The following is a 22,660-nucleotide window of genomic DNA, read 5'->3' as shown; positions in this document are numbered from 1 at the left end:
AACTGCCGCTTGCTGATTTATATAACTCGTACTGACGAAAGTGGCACCTGAACAGCATTCAAAATACAGAAAAAATTTACTATTTGTTATTGCAGTCAAACTGAGGGTGCATTTTAAAACACTCATAACATCAAATCTCTTAAAATCCTGTTCTCATATCAGTGAGGTTCACCTGTAAGTGGCTACAACTTCCAAAATAAATGGCTAAGAATGGTTGTACATATGGTGCAAAGCTTGTATTAGGTTATTTAATGTTGGTTACCTCGCATGGTTCGCAACGAGTCCATGGAATGAGATTTCCTGTGCAGTCTCTGGGGAAGATCAGCTACGTGCTGCCTGTCGGGAGACGACGCCAAGAGTCGAGCGACCCCTTGCTCCACGGACACAGGAAGAACTACAAGCAACATCAGTGGACCATTAGAGCACGTCCGAATATGTAGTAATAGAATCAGTGATGGGTCGGATACAAATTGTCTTGAATACAAATCTTGAATTCGAATCCCAAAGAGTACTTTAAATATACCCCTCAAATCTGAATCTAGGTCTCAAGGTTCGAAACTAAAATAATGTACAAGAAATTAAAAATATTAATTATGGTGTTGAAACATTTAACCCTTTAAATGGTTTATTCATGAACTCAGTTTTTAGAATCAAAACATATTGTAATTTATATAATTACAATATATATATATATATATATATGTGTGTGTGTGTGTGAATGTGTGTGTGTGAATGTGTGTGTGTGTGTGTGAATGTGTGTGTGTGTGAATGTGTGAATGTGTGTGTGTGTGTGTGTGTGTGTGTGTGTGTGTGTGTGTGTAATTACATGTTGAAGTACAATATCTTAGGGAATGGTAACATAGGTATAAAGAAAAAAAATTGACATAGTAAAATTCAGAGATTATCGGCATTAATTTTTAAATTTACTTTTTTTCACATATTTTGCTTCCAATCTTTTTCCTTGAATATTGAATCCTTTGAATACTAAGGATTTGATGGTATTTGATGATTTGTAAATTTTTACCCTTAAAAATTAATATGCTGCATAGTTATAATGTTTGAAATGTTACCTTTCTGTCATGTATTAAAAATGCATCTCAGAATAGGTAGTCCAGAATCGCATGTAGTGAGAGCAAATGTATTTAAGATAAAAGAAAGTTAACGTATAAAGGTTTATACAGATTTGTATTTTAATTTATTTAATATGTATTATTTTCTTATATAAAAATGTTGCCCCACAATTTGTAACGATGCAGTGTCTTGATTAAAATAGTAGTCAGCAGGTACACTACCTGATTGGAAAAACTAATTATTTTGATTAACATACACTCTTTTAGATTAAGGCTCCATTTCCCTGGAACAAATTAGAGCATTAGCTTGAGGGGTGGTTATATATTATTTATAAAATTATGATTAAGAACAGAGATAGCCAACTTTAAATCTTTTTGAGAGCCAGATATAATTTTTGAAACTAATATTGAAGGCTGGACACACATTAACTAATATAGTTCTTTTTATTTATTTAAATATTATTCACAAAAAAACATAAAAATAATTTTTATTGGTCAAAATATAGATAACATGAACATAAATTAATTTTTTATTATTTCTGAGAGAATACTTTGGCTTTAAACACTTCTAAAAACTTTATTCTACATACATGCAAACAAAGACAGTTAATTCACGACAGAAGGTATACATGAAAATACATATTTATTTGTTAAATGATTCTTTAGGTGGGCCGTGTAAAACAATCGTAAGGGTCGCAAGTTGGCCAGCACTGATTTAAAAAATAATGTTCCAATTTTTTTATTTTTTATAAATTTACCACTATGAGCACTATCATTATGCAACATGTGGAAATAACAAATCAAGCAATGGACTAATCACATGTCTAAAAGAAGCTACAACAGCACACAGTTATCCAAAATCTTAAATTAGCATCCACGCACCTGGAATTGTGACGGCGGCGTGGCGTCTCGACTGTGGTGACGAACCTTTTCTTCTGTGGGTGACCGTCTTGCTGCTCGCCAGATTACTCTCGCTGGCACTTCGAGGAATGCGAGACTTTTGCAAGCAGTCCCCGGAGCTGTCGTGCCGTTTCCGGGGGCTCTCGTGCATGCGGAATGAGCCCGTGCCCGTCTCTGTGCAAACAAAAGTAGCACAATCTCCTTCAACCAAAATGAACCAAGCGTGGGGAAAAATGACAGGCTAGAATAAATATTCTGACCTGAAAAAAGTAAGTTCCGATGTAAATTACCTCAAGGGAGCTTTTGATTATCTGCAGGTGGATTATCCACTTTGCGACTTAAGTTTCAAGAATGCCAGTTAATATGTAAGTAACATTTGAAAATATATTAAAAACATTTTTCACAGCTCTGTCACCACTACCTGAAATTGGTATTCCACAAATGTTAAAAAACAAATTAGGGGAAAAAAATGAATAACATTCTTTAGGGAGGGTCGAGAAACACACTTGCTGCCACCCGCCTGGAAAGGCATGTCTGACTGCTGCAACATGGCACTTTCCCCTCTCTTCTCGCAGTTACTACGGGTGAACTAACTGTTGGTAATCTCACAGTGGCTCATATTCATTATCTCGCCAATCACACATGCATTGCAACCCGAGCAGCTGATAACATCATGAAATACAAACTCCCGCCTTTGCCACTTGTTTATTCATCGTATTTCTGAGTGTGTAAGTGTGTGTATGTACGTGTGTTAACTGTCAAAGGTGTCACATTCAACAGCTACAACTGTGTTATTGTGGCTATCGTATTGACTAATAATACACAAAATGTTACCTTATTTTTTTAATTGGAATGTTTAAAAAAAAATGCTGATCTGTTGGCAGAAGTTTGCCCAATCAAATTTCCTTACCTACAAATACTCCTCCCATTGCTATAAAACACTCTTAATTATGAAATTTTTTTTTTCAAAGGCTGGACTGTGTACTCACTATACATTTGAGCACTGCATGTCTAGTTATTCATTTGCAGCTCGGTGCTCACACTTTTTCTAACCAACAGGCAATTTCTAGGCCAGTGAAAAGCTTCCACTAAGCGAATCAATCGAAGCTCTTTTCAAATATTCGATTTCACTTCCCTAGGAAATTTTCTATTCATTTTATTTGAAGCTTCGGTTGCAATGAAAAGCTTTGCGTCTGATTTAAAGCTTCTCGTTTGTTGCAAAGCTCATTCTTTTTTACATTGTATATGTTTTGCTTCATTAAAGATGGTTACTCAAAAAAAAGGGGCACTCCATTTGCTTTTATGAATGCTCAGTATTAATATAATGAATGGTTATTTTATAATTTTACTGAATGATGTTACATATAGGGCCCTATTAGATAATCAATTTATCAGCTGAAACATTGCAAACGTTAAGAAATTTTTTTTTTACTTCAAAAAGAATTTTGTAAAATAAGTGTAAAAAAAAAAGCTTCGCCGAGAACAATATTCGCAATTCAATGGACTTCATGAATATTTTAAACATTGATATTAGCTTCGCATCAAAATATTTGTATTCATAAAGGCTATAGTCCGGCAGAACTGAGGTATGGGTTGGAAAAGTGGTCTATAGTTCTGTTTTTGGTCTTAATGAAAGATTATTATGTCTAGTAACAGGAAATGCCGGGTGACATCGGCTATATGTTGAGCATTTTAAGATATTCAAGATGGCGGCCAATATGGTGTTATATTTTCAAAAATTGCAATACAAACATATTATGGTAATTTTTGGAAACAAAATACATGTTTTCAAGGGTGCTGAATCAAAATATGTGTTTAGATATCGTGTAAAATTTTATTTAATTACATTTTAAATATGTATGCCGGATTTTTTTACATTTATACCTAATGACATGTGAATATTAGTATAAAAGGTAACTCTTCCAGTTGCTGTGGCATGAACATTGTTTTTTTGTGGATCATGGATGATGGAAGGAATTGGCTAATACGTTTTTATTGTTGCAAGTGTAATGTGAAGTAAATTAGAGAAGAAAATAGCAGAAAAATGCCTGTTTGACTGGAAATTTAATTATGAAAACTACAATGAAAGACTTATTGAAAGTGGTGATAAAATAATAAAGACTATTATAAAATGCAGTAAAGTATACAACGATAAACTCTACAATGTGCTAGAAGAAAAAAATAGCTGTAACAAGTGAATTGATTGTGAAGTGCCACAAGAGTTGTGTATCAACATACTGTGCAGTGACACAGCTGGAACGACATCGCAAGAGGAAGCGCCAAGAAGAAGTATCCTTGAGATCTCCAAAAATAACAAGGAATAATGAAAACACTCTATTATCATTTAAAGAACATTGCATTTTTTGCACTGAAGAATGCAAAGTCTTGAAGGATGAAAATAATCCATCACGTTGGAGACCAGACAATATCTGTAAAGAGGCTAATGTGGGTGGCTTAAAAATGGCATTCAAGGAATCTATTATTCAAGTGTGTGAAATACGAAAAGATGAATGCGCGTATAGTGTACGCATACGTGTTTTGGGATCACTGAGTGACCTTCATGCTGCAGATGCAAGATATCATGTTAACAGTAGATCAAACTTTGTCACCAAAATCTATTAAATTGGCTACAAGGACAGAAACCAGTGAAGGTTAAAATGATGCGGCATTAGATCTTGTCATCAATGAAGTGACTAGTAACAGATCAACAATGTGGACATATGTAGAACTGTATGAAATATACCAGCAATATACCAGGGAGTGAACTCTCAAGAAAACATCTAACCAAAGCAATATCAGCGAAAGTTGGAAGTGATATTGTTGTCCTCAGTTCTCCGGGTGTTGCCAACATTATTATTTTTAAAAGTACAGCAAGACAAGTTCTAAAATTTGTGGACAGCGAAGAAGTTGATATTGAAAATGCCATTTCAATGGTAAGCAAAACAATAACAACAGAAATACAATCACTTCCAAAGAAAAGTACGAATTACAGAAGTACCATCAATATAGACATTGCTTTAGAGCAAGTCAGTAACACTCTAATGAAGTTGCTATGTAGTATTTCTGAAAAACTGGACAATTCACTGCTTTCAGTTTTGATTGGTAATATTGTTACAAGTACAAAAATAAAACTTCCCAACTAATCTGCAAATGGCCTTAGGCATAGTGCGTGTTAATTCACTGAAAGAAATTTTTGTATATTTTACAAGGAAAATCCTTGGAAACCCTGTTGCCAATGATATTACTTGTAAAACTACAAGGCAGAGCTTTGTACCATGTGCGATTTTGCAAGGCTCTGCCTTGTAGTTTTGCAAGAAATATCCTTGGCAACAGGGTTTCCAAGAATTTCCCTTGTAAAAGTACAACTTTTTTTTAGAGTGTGGAATCACCAGTACAAGAAAGGACTGTTGTGGATATTGGAGAAACCGTAAAAAAACATTCTTCAATTATTTCAGAACTTTTAGCTGCTCATGCACTTTCGGGAAGAGACACTGTGGCGTACTACTTTGGGATAGGTAAAGGCAAAGTTGTAAAGGTACTTCGATCAGGGTTATCGCTCTCCTTGCTTGCAGATGAGAGAGCAGAAATGAATAATGTTACATATCGGGCAACAAGCTTCATATCGGCGTGCCATAGTCAACGTGGATGTAAAACAATGTCAGAAACTCGTGTAAAAGTTTGGGCGAGGAAAACTAGTACAGGTTCTGTCACTGCTCCAAACCTTCGTACACTTCCCCCAACTGCTGCATCATTTCTTGAAAATGTAAAACGAGCACATTTTCAAGCTTGTATCTGGCGATCAGCAAACAAACCTGAACTTACAACCTTAGATCCAGTAGAATATGGCTGGTAAAAGGATGTGGCGAACAAATCACTCTTTCCTGTTGCAGTTCCAGGCGGGATTGCTTACGCCCTTGAATCTATTTTGAAGCTGGTGAAATGTGGCTGTACAAAACTGACTCCTTGCAAATCTTCAAAGTGTAGTTGCTATTCTTCAAGACTTACTTGCAAATTATTCTGTGCCTGCAGAGATTTGGAATGCAATAACCCGTCTTAAGTTATTGTAAGAATATACTTGCGTAGTATATATATGTTTTAATGGTCTTATAGTCATAATATGTATTTGTTAATTTCTTTTTTGTGAGAATACCTTTAGGTATATGACCGATGATATATCTAAGTTATTTAAATCTTGTTCAATAATTCAATATCCTATTCATTAATGTAATATCTGAAAGACATAACATGTTTGTGAGAATATTATTAAGTATATCACTATTTTTTTTTTTTTTTTTAGCTGTAAATTTATGAATCACACTTTTTCAAGTTTCTTCCCCTGAAATATGATGTACAGCCAAGTTTCAAGTATGGAGCCACTAAACATGTTTATTTATACAAAAAAAATTGAACAACACAAATATAAATTGAGGAATTACGAAATTGTATACATTTATTTTCGCAAATATGTTGCTTATCTGCTAGTTTTTTTTATTTTTACATAGTGTATAGGCTTGTATTTCGATTCAGTGCCCCTAAAACATATATTTTGATACCAAATTTGACATTCATATAATTTGATTACAAGTTCTGAACATATTACACCCTATTGGCCACCATTTTGAATATCTTAAAATGCTCAACAGATAGCGGATGTCACCCAGCATTTTTTGTTACAAGACACTTATATCTTTCATTTGACACCTAAAACAGAACTATAGACTCCAAATTTCACTTCATGCAAAAAACGGCCAATTTCTGCCGGACTACTAGCAACTTTCTCAACTATGATACAATTTAACTACCTAGATGGTGAAATACAGTAAATACAGTAAAGACCTGCTCTGAATATTCTCAAGGCACATACATTAACAGGTAAGACTTATTAACAGGGTACCACTGTAAGTATTTAAAGGACAAAACCTAATTTTTAAAATTATCTCATGCAGGAATTTTCCTCACGTGGCATTTTCTTAAGAGGGTTTGACTCTAAATCAGTTTCATGTAAGATACTATCATTACATAATTTGTCTAAACAGTATTAAGGGACACTAGGTACTTACACTTTCTTTCTGCAACAAGTCGTTGAATATGCCCGTCTGCATATAGGTGACTAATCAAATATTTTAATATTTATTGAATAAAACCTTTAATTTTTTTTCCAACAGACAACTAAACATAAAGTAAGAGCTGGCCACTACAGAGATTGAATAAGCTTCTTATCTATGTGTTTCAAAGATTTTTCCCAAATTGTGTTCAATTAATACCATATTTCTTTAAATAATCAACTATCTGTTACCTAAAAAGCCACTAAATGTCCATGGCAAATGGTATTACATGAGTGCAAGTTTGAATCCTTTATTGGGCACGTGTGACTTTTGGTTATACATTAGAGAAAATACTATCCAAAAATTTTTATACACATTAAAGTAGTAAATTACATTATTAAAAAAAATTGCAGATAAAAATTACAATCATTAAAGAAAAGAACAAGCTTAATTAGTGTTTTAAATATAAAATTTTATTTTCAATAGAAAGCCACACTATAAATAGGTATGTACATATTTAGTGCCAGCACCATCAAAATGGAAATAAATATTTAGGCATGTGCAAATATCAGTTTTATAGTTTGAATTGAATTTGAATGCAAATACTAAAATATCCTTGAATAAAAATTTTAAATTTGAATAGTAAGAATGCACCTTTTATATTCCTCCAGCCCTGAACAATTTTGCCGCTAACCACGAGTGCTAGTTTTGGTAGAAGGAAAGGAACTTATAAAGAATACCTTGCAGACAAAAGGGAACCAAGAGTATAAAAAAAATTTGAGTCTTCTCATTTGTTTTTTTTTTTTTTAGATAATGCAGGAATTGGAGGGGTAATAAATACAGGGAGGGGGGGGGGAGGAGAAGTGAGCCACCTCACACCCTCCCCGTAATAAACAGACAAAGAACAGACAAAGAAGAACCAAGGGTCAACTCCAATGAAGACAGATAATTGGTGTGACCCTTATTTGAGGACGACCCTTACAGTGAAAATGTTAGATTTTTTTCCCAAAATTAAAGGTGCAACCCATACGCAGTTTCGACCCTTATATAAGGTTTTTTATATAAGGTTTTCAGCAATGACATCACTCAGTTCTCAATCATTCCACTGGTGTACAGTTTGCTATCGATCTCAAAATTTGTAGAAATAGTATCCCTCCAAATGACTGTTTAATATTTAAAACTGACATTAATGAAATTAATAAGTACTGCAAAACTTAATCTTTTTTCTCTCAAAAAAAAAAAAAACAAAATAATATGTTTTACTAGGAAATATCTCCCAATTAAATATGATTACAAGTTAGATAAAAACTTTGATTCCCAAATCCTTCACTTTAAAGTACCTTGGTATTAATTAGATTCTTAATCATATCATCATCAGAATTATTTAATCTCCAGTTCCCGATGAACTATAGCTCTAAAAAAAAAAAAAAAAAAAAAGGGCATCACTTTTAACGCTAGTAACTCGGACTCCATTATTTCATTTTATTTAGCATTAATTAAATCTTATCAGAATAATTCTCAGTAATTTGGTAATTGACAACATAGAAAACAAAAAAAAAACTTATTAATCTGAAAAAAAAAAAAAACTTTCTCAACCTAATTTAGCTTCCCTTTCAGCCGCCGATCCATCATATTGCCATCCGGGGCAGTTAGTGTGTGTGAGACCAGAAACCGAAGTTTCTATAACTCGCTTAGTGCATTGTACATCAGGAGCACCCCACACTTTTGTAAAATCACCTGGATCAACGGGCGGGGCGCGTGTCTTATTGGATAAGTTTGGTACACGGGCCTGTGTGTGCGCTGGTAGGTTGTGTAATGCTATATAAATTACGTGTACCTAATTCGGTCCCTTTCAGACCACAGAGCATATTCAGATTTACTTTTTTTTTTTGTTTACAATATTGCTAGGAAGAGTCACTCGGTATGAATGGCCTGAGGTTCCAGCGAGGGTACCTGAGCCGTCCTCCGGCGGGGCGGGGCACCGCGACTGCAGCGAGGCCCGGCCCGGCCCCGCGGGCGCCCCCTCCCCCTCCCCGTCGCCGGAGCCCGCCCGCGACGGCTCCGCCTGCCGGTTGCCGCGCCTCCGCTTGGCCTTCTGCTCCGTGAGCCGGTCCAGGGGCAGGTCCGTGAGGTCCAGCCCGTACACGTGCCGCGCCAGCACCCTCGTCAGCGTCTCCAGCGTTTTCTGCGTGCAAACAGCGCGTCCCGTCAGCCACCCGGCAGGATCCCCCGGGCTACTCCCCGTCGCGGGAATTATTTTTTTTAATCAGCCAAGTAGTAACATGTGCCTGTAACATGACTCACTGAATGCCATTTTTTTTTTACAACCAAACAAGGTAGAGTGATTTCCAAACAACTACGAAAACGCCATACGTACGTAACATAGCTTCCCGCACATAAAAGGAAAAAAATCCGTTACACTAAAAGTTTTGAATGATTCTTGCAATGTATTTACACTGTACTTGATGTAGAAACCTCCAGAACGAGAACGGACCTCAAAAATAAAAGTGATCACATGGGAAACATGTCGAAACCAGCAGATCAGAAAATTCCCCGACTATTCTCCACGTCTTTTCTAGTCTCCCGCTGACAAGAAACACACGTATTTATAAAGAAAACAACAATATGCAAGGAAACATCATTGAGTCACAAACTGAAATGATTTTTTATCTTAAAGAAGAAGCAAGTACTTAACAAGAATGTGTAGCTCTGCAAGCAAATTTGTAATTCATTGTTATTAATATTATTGTATATTTTTTTGTGCTATTACTATTTGTGTAACCGTATTTGCAGTATTTTATACGATATAATATTGCTTTGATTTTACATTTGTAAATATAATTCCAGAAATTCACTCTAATATTTTCTCCAGAAAAAAAATTATCATACTAAATTCTTATTTGGAAATTTAACCTCAAAAATAATTCAACTTTTCTGAATATGGTGATATTACGATTGTGCAGATCAGTTTGTCTTGCAACCTGGTACAAACAGACACGTGATAACAAACAGCTGCATCATAAAGCTTCATACTGGCTAGGTAGCATTCATTAGCGTGCATCATTCAGTTTAAAAATGGCAATGGTGGTCGACGTACAGGGCAGAACAGCAGTGCGTTTTGAGATATTCGCAAAAAAAACTGTGAAGTGTTTGCTCTTTTTTTAGTTTTTCTCTTTTAATTGCATCAGTATATGTGATAGTGAAAAACTCACTCTTGCCATTTTTATAGAAGACTAAATGTTCCACAATTTAAGCTCAACTGCAGATCTTCATCTTAAATAGTTCTCAAGATATAGCACTTCAAATGTTGGTCATTTTTTTCCCAAAAGAGAAAATTTTAATTTTGGGTCTAATTTTGTGTCAAATATTAGGAAACATAATGGCAAGAGTGAGTTTTTCACTATCACATACTGTTATACTGTTGGAATTAGAAGCGAAAAACAAAAAAAAAAGGGGGGGGGGGGAGCAAAAATTTCACAGTTGTTTGCAAATATTTCAAAATGCAACGGGAAATTTTGTTGGATAACTTTATATTCGGATTCAGCAACCCAAAATATACATAGGAAAAGATTTTTTTTTTCAATTTGAAACTACCATTTGCCTGTATTATTATACAATATACACAAAACCCTCAATCAGCACACAACTTTGCATAAAATACAACATTGAACACATAAAAGCATTAAACATGAAACAAACTTAAAACATATTGCATATTAGACAAATGTTTTTGAATAAATTTCACTAAGTACAATGTTTAAAAAAAGATTTATATGATAATGGATGTGTTTAAAACAGACGTAATTATGAACATTTATTGCCAAATTGTTTTATTTTACTATTCCATAAATAAAATTTGCAGGACTGAAAGAGAACTATTGTCTTAAAGTCTGCAAGTTAAGTAACAGAAAAATAATCTATAAAATACTTATACAATATCATCTGTTTGTGAAACACTATATTATCTAACGATTAAATGTGTTAAATAGAAACATTGCAAATCAAATTTAGATTTGTGCTTATTTTTAAGTATGTAATATTTTTATCATATAAATTATTCAGACTGATATTCTTGAAGCGTGCATGCAAAATCTTTTTCTTCTAGGCTCTTATAGTCTTATGAAATTAATACATTAAATGGGTATTCTAGTCATTGTAGGCAATCTATGAATTAAGCACCAACATTACAAAAATATAAAAATCTACTTACTGCCCATTCTTTGATCAGCTCTTCCCACTGTGTTAGTGAAGACAGAACGATGAGAAATTGGTCCCACAATTCTGATGAGATGACCACATTCAAATTTGCTTTAATCCATGTGACAATCAGAGTCTGCAAAAGAAAAAAAAAATTAATTAAGATTGAATTAAAATATCAAGACAAACATAAGAGGACAAAAGTAAATAAACTAAATCATGACATACAAGATTTAACTTCACGAAGACATGTGCACTCGAACAATTTTGAAAACTGTTACACTATGTTTAGGAGATCTTTAAATCTTGTTATGCTCTTACTCTTTTTCCTTGCTAGTCAGGTTTTTAATTGATAACGTGAGTTGTGGATGTGTATCGTTTATGTGGCGAATGGCAGTAGCACGGTCATGCCGAGGCATCCAGGAAAGAGGAGGTGAGCGAGTAATCAGTGGCGTGACTTCACGCTGCAGTTTACCCACCCCCCACTTCTCCCGCCTCCTCTTTCCTGGCCTTATGACGATCATCACACAGACATGCTGTGCTGGTTGCTAGGTGCCTAGAGGCAAGGACTGTAGTAAGTACTGGTGTGCGTAGTGTTGGTAAAGTGAAAGTTTTTTAATCCAGCATGTTCTGGACCCCAGCCCAGCTGGATCAGTGATTTTGCCGGATTATCATGTGTCAAAATATAAATTTTTAACAGGAATACCAATGCGAAAGTGGTGTGGGACCTGGAATAAAACAAAAGGAACAATACCATATTTACATGAAACTTTTACACAAAACTTTTTGATCATGAGTTTATGTAAAAGACATACGTTATGGATTGGATATCGCAATTCAAGTTCATAGCACTTGAAAATTATTTATATTATGAGATTTATTCCATATTTACTAGACCCTTTCTGGTGCCACTTTCATCAGAAGAGTAATTTAGGTACAAGGCCAAAAGTTTCATAAATTTTAAAAATCAATGCTTTTTCAATTTGGAGTGTTTCCAATAAAAAAGGTCAGGTCATGATGGAAAATGTGCCCGGGTTTCGACTTTCTCCCCATCGGAGGGGGGTGGGGTTAATGACCCTAAATTTAAAAAATATTAAAAATGTATTGTTTTTTTGTTTGGAGTGATTCCAATCCAATAGGTCGAGTTACGATGGAAAATGTGTCAAGGGAGGTGTTGAAGCCCTAAAATAATTAACGCTCCCGTAACTGCCTTGGAGGCCGATTTTAGGAAAACCCTGTGTTCAGTTAATGTGTATATAATATAAAGGATATACCTGCCTAGTTTGAAGTCTGTAGACATATATTTGACCGACACTCAAGAGCTTTCATTTTACCTAGAAATCATAAATTTAGATTAGTCTTCCTTTAAATTAGTTTTTGAAAACCATTAAGGTTTGTCATTTAATTTCATAATAATTTTAACTGGCAAGCTAAAACCATTGTCGTCTTAATTTTTATTAATTAATGTCTTGCAGTTCTGTGGTAGTGCTGTACCGCTAATGTGCTGTGGTAAACAATGACAATGAAGTACAAAATGCACTGCATCAAACATGGCGACATTTCATTTTAAGACTAAAAATAATAAAATTAATTTATAGTTTAAAAAACAAAAAAATCTTTAAATGAACTAAAAATAAAAAATTAAATAAAAAATTAAGTTTTTTGTCAAACAGCAGAATAATGCACAACTCTGTATTACTCAAAGCATGGGGTGCTTGATATCATTTGTCTTAAATTTTCTATCACTATTTTTAGGATGTAATCATACGAAAATGAAATTATGAAATTAATAACAATTTGAACTTATCATCTGTCTTAAATTTTTTTATCAGTAATAACAAAATGATTTGTAATAGATTTTCTATTACTAATTTTAGGATATAGTCAATACAAAAATTTCTGGATATAGTCATTACAAAAATTACCAAATAAACTTAATAACAAAAAAAAACTTAATATTAGTAATGGGTGTTGGATATAATTTGTCTTGAATTTTCAACTACTATAGTCATTACGAAAATGAAAGAAGAGAGCACCCCACGCTTTTAGTTATATAGAATTGTGGTGCATTATTCGGCTGTTGGACAAAAAATTAAATTAAATTATTTTTATTTTTAGATCACTCAGAAACAAAAGCATTTTTTTTTTTGTTTTTCAAACTATAAGTTTTTTTTTAATTGAATATTTTTGCAGTCGTTAACATGAACGACTGTCAGGAATCAATTCTAAAAGGTTCAGATAAGCTTGGACACTCTAAAACTCTATTATTCTTAAAATCCAATTACCTGAAATATGGCAGGTGCCAGCTTCCCTCCCAAAGTTTCCTCTTTGCGTTTTGGAGGCGTCTTACTCAGCACGAGAGATGTGATGTGGAGTAACACAAGAAGAAGTTGCTCCCTAGAGGTTGAACTTACACTTTTAAGTTTTGCAATAACAACTATACAAAGCAAAATAAAATTATTTTAGTACATACAGAAAACTCTCAATTATCCGGGCTCAGAATATCCGGTTTTTCAGGATTTCCGAGCTTAAATTTAGTTTAATTATTAGTTTCTTACATTCTGAAGCAGTAAAAATAAAATTGCATCGCTTCAGCGCACTTCTTTTTGGCCATTCTGTTTTTAACCACCCTGTTACCGAGTCAGAAAGCTAGCTGTTTGGTTAACAACCCTTGACCCTTAGTGTCGCTCAACCTCAGCTGTCACATGTCACACTTTAAACCCGAGGGGGATGCCTGACTTCTGCTTCATTCTCCAGTCACCATCTCGTTTGTTTCACAAGACAATACGCCACTTTCTACCCATCCAACCCGGCAGACGGCCGGCAACTGACTTTTGGCCGGAGGAAGAGACAACAGAAAAAAAAACTAGCTACAATTTGTGTGTGCATGGTTATCTTGAGCAAAGTTAAGTTAACTTCCCTTCTTCAGCCAATGTAAATGACCGTGAACTAGCAACGTATATGAAGACAATCTTTGTGTGTCTATCACAACAGGTTTCCATAACACCAACAATATCATTTCTTTGCCACTATTCACCATGCTTGAAACTGCAACATTTCATGACAAACACTGCAGCCACAGTTCCGCAAGATGCGCACTTGTTGCTGGATCCATTTTTGATCTGTGGAAACTTTCTGGTTTTTAAGTCTGCGAAAAGCATACCTAGAAGAAATGGTGTATTGAAGTGCTACTATTTTCTGTGTGCCCTAGTTTTATGAAAGGACAAGGAACTGAGAAAAAATAATAACTTACCACAGTGGGATAGAACGATTAAATACAAGGTAGTAGGAAGGGGGAAGGGGGGCTTAAGTGGGTGACTGCCACTTCTCCAGCAGAGAAACACAGCATGGTGACAAAGTGCCATATTGTTTAAGTTCCAATCAGCTGAGAGAGAGTACACAAAGCGTCCACTGTGCTCAAAATTCTATTGAAGACAAATAAATGTTGCGACGCAAATGTGAGGGCGGCCCTTACCATGAAACGGATTATCATTTTTTTCCCCCCCAGGATTCAGTTATCCGGACATTTTAGAGCCCAATTAACAGGATAATAAAGAGTTTCCTGTACTCATATTTAAGTTTCCATTAATAGTCAAGTCTTTATTCAAAGTTAAGACCAACAAAAAATAAACAAAACTGTTATAAATCCACTTAAAATTCCTTACATACTTATAATAATTTTTTAGATGTTTGGCTACAGATATTAATGCTAAAATTTAACATAACTCCATGGTATCTGTTCCTAATCCTATGTTTACAGTCCAGTAGTTATCCTTTGTAATGTTTAATTATTGTAAAAGAGTATGTGTTATATTGTATTGTATTTCATATTGTTTCATATTATTTTTTCATATTATTTACTTGTCTAAGTTTTTATTGTTTTGTCTACGTATTTTCTGTTTCATAAAGGTTATTTTTTCATTAATGTCCTTGGTTGTGTTGTTTATATATGGTGTCTACCACCTTGGCTGACTGCTGTAGGTAGACATGTTACAACTGATAAATAAATAAATAGATAAATAAATAAAATATTGGCTGGTCGCAGTTGGTGGAGCTGAACCGCTGGTTCGTGACGGCCAAAGATGCCGGGACAGCGCACTCACCAGGTGCGAGACTCCATCCTGGTGTTCATGACCATGTAGCGGTATATGTTGAGCACTCGCTTGCACATGTCCACTTGCTCCTCCAGCAACATGGGGTACTCCGGGCTCACTTCCAGCATGAACACGTTCGCGGCGTACGTGATGAACACTTGCAGCAGGTTCTGCAACGCGACAAGCCACTCGTGCGGCAACCCCCTCAACAGGCTACGGAAACACTCAACAGCTGTGTAACGAAGATGAGGATTGCTGTCTGGGGTGTAAAGAGTATTCAACAAATATTTGGTAATGAAAAGAAAATTTAAAGCAGATATACATCAACAATTTTTAATATTAAATTTGACACTTCAAATGTTCAAATCCAATAGTTTTTAAATTATTCATTACCAATACTTTCACCCACTGGGACTCATTCAAAAATTATTTAATTAGAAAAAAAAATAATTTTACGAAGCTAATATGGATGTATTAAGAACAAATTTAGTATGTGTTTTCTGCAACATTAGATATACATTGTTTTTAAATATCAAATTAACTGTGACTACCTAATTTTTAAATTTCTAATAATATTTTTATGTATATAATAAGTTTGATGAATAAAACTATTTATAAACTAAAATTTTACTAGTTTAAGAAAATGCATTGCCAGTTTTACACCTCTATATTATGTTTCTATGTAGCTTTTTCGCTTTTCCATTTTACTGTAGTTTTGCCAAAATTTTCTTGGACTGCTGTTAAGTGTGGGGAAAAAAATTAAAGTATATGTAAAAATTAGATTTATAAGCAATTTGTTAGCAAAACTCCAGCATAAAATATGCACTTACTGAAAATAAAACTGAATAAAGAATATTCTGTATTATAAATTCTGGTCACTTAATAAGCCTTTTCTTTAAACCCATATTACAATTTTTTCAAACAAATTAGTTTTTTAAATATACACACACATACACACACAAACACACGCACAAAATCACACAATTGGAGAGAATGCATCACTTTACTCCGAATGTATCAAAAACTCTCAAATGAATTTTAAAAATATAATTTCAATATAAGGTAGCCTTGAATGTGAGTAAGCACCAAATTAAGACAGCCTTAAATAAAAATATAAAAAAATCATTTTTTTTTGCAACAGTAAGAATAACCTTAAAGAAATGATGAGAGCTTAAAAACATTTTGAATAAAAAACAATAAAACATATGACCTGACCTGGAATACAAGATAACAGAATATAAAATTATTAAATGCATGCATTAAAAAAGTTGCAATACATATCAGAAGAAACTAACCTATAAATTTCAAAAATCAAAAATTTTCAAAAATAAGTGATATTTTGTTTTAAAACACTATAAATTACAATAAAAAATAATTTTTAAGCCATGTTAACTATATGTGAAAATATATTTAGTCTGACTCTTAATTACACAAGCACCCCGATTTTACGAATAGTCACGGTTCCACGGATTGCATTCATAAAATTGGTGGGTGGCTCATTTTTAAAGGAATGTCCGATTTTTTTTTGTTCTTATAGAAATATAATAGAGAGTATTAAAATCCATAAAAAATATATATACTGTGTATTAAAAAATTATATTTTCATAACCTTCCATTTTGGTTTTTCAAAATTTTTCTGAATATTTCTACTTCTGTGTCAAAATTTTTGAGTTTTCAATGATTCCTGAGAATATGTTTGTAAAATCGCTGTTTCGTAAAATCGAGGTTATAGTGTATATGATTACAAAGATAATGATCCAGCACTGAACATCAATATTGTGTTATTTATTGAATAATTGAACCACATTAAAACAATTATTCAGTCCTCTGATTACCAATGAATTGCACAGTTGCTGGCACAGTGGTAAAACCTGATACACATTCCTGAGAACCTGGCTAGGTTAGCCATCCGGGTTTAATTCCCAACGTTTCTCTCAACCACTTCAGGAAATTGCTAGGATGGTTCCTTACTAATGGAAATCACCATTTGTTTCCCAGTATTCGCAAGTTTTTTTCCATTCTGCATTACCACATTTGATGACCTCATTGTCGGTCAGATGTAACAAAACAATTTGACTAACCTGTAGGCCTGCTCTAACGAGCAGGTTTTCTCTGTGAATGGCACCAAGGTAGGAATCGTTCCTGAGTCGAGTCATGCGATACGAATCTGGACCATCACCACCCTGAAATACAGGGTGGTTTACAAAAAGTTAAATAAAGAGAGGCAGTTCACATGCAAAAACTTACAATACACAAGTAATGTAAAACAACAGACAAAACTGAGAGCACCCAAAAAATAAAAAAAAGGAACAACACAACAATCTAAATGTGCAGAGCATTACGCATTAATTGCCAGCCTAGCAACCTGGAACCAACAAGTAGTAACCAGTTTATCAGCTGATTATTGGGAAAGTTGCGAGATGCTCTATGATTGGCGCATGACTTTACTTTCACCTAGAAAGTAAGGAAAAAAATTGGTCTCCATTGTTTAGTCATTGTTTGGAAGTTGACAGAGGTGGTCACGTTCAGGTAGGTGGCGGCTCAAAAATTAATGGCTTAATGTGAAAACTGGATAACTTCACACCTGTAGTCCAGGACACATCATTGAACATTTATTTTGGAGAGTTCTAACTTAGAATATTTCCATCACAAGCAACAGCATAGGCCTTAGTGTAAATAACTTTAAATAATTGGTGGCAGCCTCAAGAGAACAAAGGGCTCTTGGCCATTCGTACAGAGAGTTATAATAAACAGCGGTTCATGTTATCGCAAGTAGTGATGGGCAATACGAATAAAAACTGATACAATTCTTTAACAGATCCGATAAACTATAACAAATTGATTCAACACTTTTTGTAAATAATCACAGTGCAAGTCTCCCAGAATTCAATATCTGTAAGTAATAAGGATTAATAAGTAATAATAATATTAAAATTCTTTCTTACAAAAATTTTTGGTAGATGATAAAAAAAAGTATTTTACAGCCTAAAATTAGTGCACAGCACAATATGCATTAAACCTTTGACTAGTTAACACATACAACATTCATATATTACAGTAAAATTGGAGTAGAAGTTGCCCACAGAACTATAACAGGAAAATAGAAAAGATGGGTGATACCTGAAGGTATGTAATTATATATTTTTTTATTTGCTTCTTTTCTATTATTATTATTATTATTATTATTATTATTATTATTATTATTATTATTATTATTATTATTATTATTAAGTTTTGGTTGTAAACTTTTGTATCAGAAACCCAAAAAATTGTGAATATCAGTTGATACAGATACCAAAAGATTTCATTGGTACATCACTACTCATAAGTGATTGTCTAGTCATTAAATAATATTTCCAAGTGATGAACTAGCTAGTTTGACCAAAATAAGTTGTTTGTTCAGTGAGTTTTTTTCCCCATCATTTAAGTTTTCTTCGTCATAAAATGGCAGCCATGTTCAGTGTTTGATGAACAGAAAAATAATCTCCTGAACAGTGCATTAATATTCTTTTTTATTTAGGCAAAAGAATTGCCATAGAATACATTCTCAACATTTAGGGTAATAAATAAAAACTAATGAGTTTTGGAAGTAAAAAAACAACATATTTTTGGCACTCAGCAAATTCTTCGTGTTCTATGTATGTAACTGTTCGACGAATGAGCTAGCCGGAGGTCTGGCTTGTTAGACCACCAGAGTTTCATTCCTCCAGGCCCAATCAGGAGTGAGGAATTCTGCCCTTCAAGGAATCACCCCCTCTCTCCATCTGATGGCTAAACGTGGTTCTGCGCTTTATAATTTTTTTGGGTAACAGAAGAGAGTCCATGCTGCAGAGATTGCATGTTTATTTTCCACATACAGCTTACATTAAATTCTTCATGAAAGTTCAAGTTAAATTTACCCTTGCATATAACTTGTTCACTTACATTTTTCATGTCCACAAACTATTAAAAATATTAAATAATGTGTAACCAATTTATGACACATTTTTTACTACATTATCACAAGGACTCACCTCCATAGATGAGTACTCATAAGAAGGTGGCCCACTTCGGTAGCCATCATCCTTATGACTTTCTAAAGGCTCCAACATGAAAGGTGGAAGTTCAGGAATCTGAAAGTGCAAAAACTGTTTAAAAGTACTTCAGTATAAAAATACAGATTTCAGATGTTTTTCACTGAAAATCAACATAACAAGCAAAAAATAATAACTAACAGTATTTTCTGTGATCACACTAAATATTTCAAATTTATTTTTCATGAATTTTACACTTTTGTACTATTTTATATCTGGGTTAAACATTACTAGAGAAAGAGAAGCAAGCAGTACCATGAGTTAAGAGACAAAATTAACTAGAAGGGCCTAAATGATTCACAGACCCAAAAGTCAAGGTTTGAAAACATGATGATGTTAAATATTTCAGACAATTTAATCAATTCACAAGTCAAATAATGTACCTTTTAAATATTTATTCCAAATTAGCAAAAGCAAGGATATTAGGTCCTGCTCTCAATGTAAAAAATAACACTTCTAAAGTTTTCTTTATTTGAAAAACCACTTATTTCATTACTTAAAAAACTTCAAATTAATAAAAACTAAAATTAATTTACAAAAATAGTAAATATCAATCAAAACCTGTGAAAAATCAAAAATTTTGACACTATCTTTAACATCAATTATTAGTGTACCATGTGCTTGAAACATACATACAATACACACTGCAACATTAGTTCACACAAGACAATCTAACATGTATTACTAGCCAAATTAAACATCCCTTACATTCATTACTATCCAGTCCTTGTAAACCGAAATTGTTTTACGGATGGCTTCGGACTGGGTGAAGTTGAGAAGAAATGCTTGCCGATAGATCTCGTGCACAAAGTCCACGTTTTCACGAGTGCTGTACAACACATCGCGAACCAGGTTCGGTGTGGCCACATTTGGATCCTCACTGCAGAAAAAGAAAGCCATCAGAAAACTCACAGCAATTAACAACATCCATGCAGATTGAACCAATATACATAAATATTTTTAAATCTCCTAATTTTACACTAGTTCAGGAATAGAACTTTGTTTTAAACAAGGCTTAACAACTATCGGGAATGAGGTCACGGGGGCAGTTACGCACAACAGCACTCATTAAAGAATACTGTGAAAAGAACCACACCAACATTTGCCTGTGGTGATTTCGGGAAACTGCGAAAAACAGATCATCAGGATGGCCAAACATGGATTCTAACCCGGATCCTCTGGATTCCGTTGTCTTGCCACTGTGCCATCTCACACCATTGTGTACAGTGGAATCACTCTAATCCAAACTAATTGGGGCAGACACCTGTTTTTGGATTATAACATTTCCCGAATAGCCAAATAATCAACATAATGCAACAGCGTGTAGTAAAAACATTTTTATAAGCATTAAGTTATGTATCACGTAAAACAGTCTATAAAATTTTTATAAACACAAAATAACCACAAGATAATTGGGTCAAGATATAAAAAAAATTTAAATACAATATAATTTTTTTTTAATATTTATTTACGCCCTAAAGTCATTCGGATTTGCAGTATTGTAATATTGGCAGAGTTCTGATTAGCTGAACTCAAATGTATTTTTTTATTATTTTCTTTTATCATTTATCACATGTCTACGAATGGTTTTGAAATCTTGGTAGTAGGAACAAAACCAAGACAACAATAATGTTACAAACAAACAAACACACAATAAACAAGTACTACTGACAAAACAACAATAAACAGACAAAACAAAAAAAAAATCCTTTTCGGCACAGCCTATAGGCGTAGGTAGATTTCAAAGTAACTATTTTTCTTCCGAAACTTCTATTTTAAGAACTTAATGTTCACAACCTATATGTTCACCAATAATCAAAAAGATTTATTTAAAATTTTTTCATATTCTATGCAACAAAAATATTTTGAATGTTTTTAACTTTGTGCAACCAGCATTGAATGTCGTAACGAATTTCATATTATGCCCACTCAAGATAGTTATGAAATTATTTTTGTCATCCAAAAACTATTTTTTATCCCTTTCACTAATACGTGGTCGTATAAAATTTTGTTTGTACAAATATTTAAGGTAATATTAAGAAGGTTATTAATAAATTCTGGTAAATTTAATACTAAGGAAGTTATACATATATATATATGTGTGTGTGTGTGTGTGTGTGTGTGTGTGTGTGTGTGTGTGTGTGTGTGTGTGTGTGTGTATATATATATATATTAATTTCAACCCCTGTATTTACGGTAATAGTTTATTTCATCAAACATTGTTCTTTCCACCCCTCGCAGTAATGGTTTGTACTATCAAAATTGTTTCAGACAAAAGATTGCAATGAGAATTATTACGAATAATTTAACAGATTTGATAGTGTACCTACTAAGGGAGTGATGTATTTTTTTAAATTCTAACCCCTCACTGTTTCAACCCCTTGAAGTAATGGTACGTCAAATCACAAATTGTTTCAGACCAGTGTTTTAGATAAAAATTATAAGATTAATAAATAATTTTTACGAATTTGAAATTGTGCCTACGAAGAAAGTTATGATAATTCTTTTTTGTACTCTAACCCTTGTTTTTTCTAACCCTTGCAGTTATGGTTGGTCGTATCAAAAACTTTACAGAAAAACGATTTTGGTATTACTCATACAAGTTATAACATACGTTCAAACGGATATGATATTTTCCATATTATGGCAGTTACAGCGATTTTTCAGTTTTTCAAAAAACCTTTCCCATTTCTACCCATTTTGTCAGATTTTGCCTTTTTTCATTTTAATATTACTGAAATAATAAGACAGTGACAAAAAGTAAAATTAAATTTGAAAATATATTGAACTTTCTCATGAACCAAGAAACATTATAGAAGAATATTGAATGTTTTGATTGCAGTTTTTCTTACTCTTATCAATATATGTAGTATTGTTTTATGCATACATTTTAAGAATTTTACCACAAATTTTTGTAGCAGTTGATCAATGCTAGTGTGCTTGATATGTACTTATTATTAAATATGTTTAATCTTTAATAATGATGATAAAGATGATATCCACTATTTTTAATGATGAAATTTGTATACCTATTGATCACACCATAAAATCTTGGCTCCATCTATTAGAGAAAGACAAAAGGGATTTAATATGAAGATGAAAATATAGCTAAAAATCAAGTAAAATGCCTACATCTTTAACATATGCAACCTCAAAATGGGTGTATTTTCAAGTTTGTATTCATATACAGTTGGATGAAATTTTCATGGAGAAGGTTATGGTAGCAGTTTTATCATTATTAACATGAACAAATAAGTTACAGCATTCTACAACTGCAGCCA

The 22,660-nt window shown here is 33.5% G+C and overlaps 1 protein-coding gene across 1 annotated transcript in view; it reads right to left on the bottom strand.

Moving 5' to 3' along the window:
• The window catches only part of LOC134535858 (ral GTPase-activating protein subunit alpha-1), a 124,251-nt gene that overhangs the window by 74,582 nt on the left and 27,009 nt on the right, over positions 1-22,660 (bottom strand). The window contains 9 exon segments of the mRNA XM_063375192.1: positions 263-394; positions 1,953-2,144; positions 8,969-9,200; positions 11,226-11,348; positions 13,498-13,609; positions 15,316-15,476; positions 17,388-17,489; positions 19,320-19,418; positions 20,088-20,259. Coding sequence (XP_063231262.1) covers positions 263-394; positions 1,953-2,144; positions 8,969-9,200; positions 11,226-11,348; positions 13,498-13,609; positions 15,316-15,476; positions 17,388-17,489; positions 19,320-19,418; positions 20,088-20,259 — 1,325 coding nt within the window.

This window comes from Bacillus rossius, chromosome 10 (assembly GCF_032445375.1).
Source record: "Bacillus rossius redtenbacheri isolate Brsri chromosome 10, Brsri_v3, whole genome shotgun sequence".
Lineage (NCBI taxonomy): Eukaryota > Metazoa > Arthropoda > Insecta > Phasmatodea > Bacillidae > Bacillus > Bacillus rossius.
Note: the sequence above shows the minus strand (reverse complement) of the source record. Positions and strands in the feature narration are given on the sequence as shown.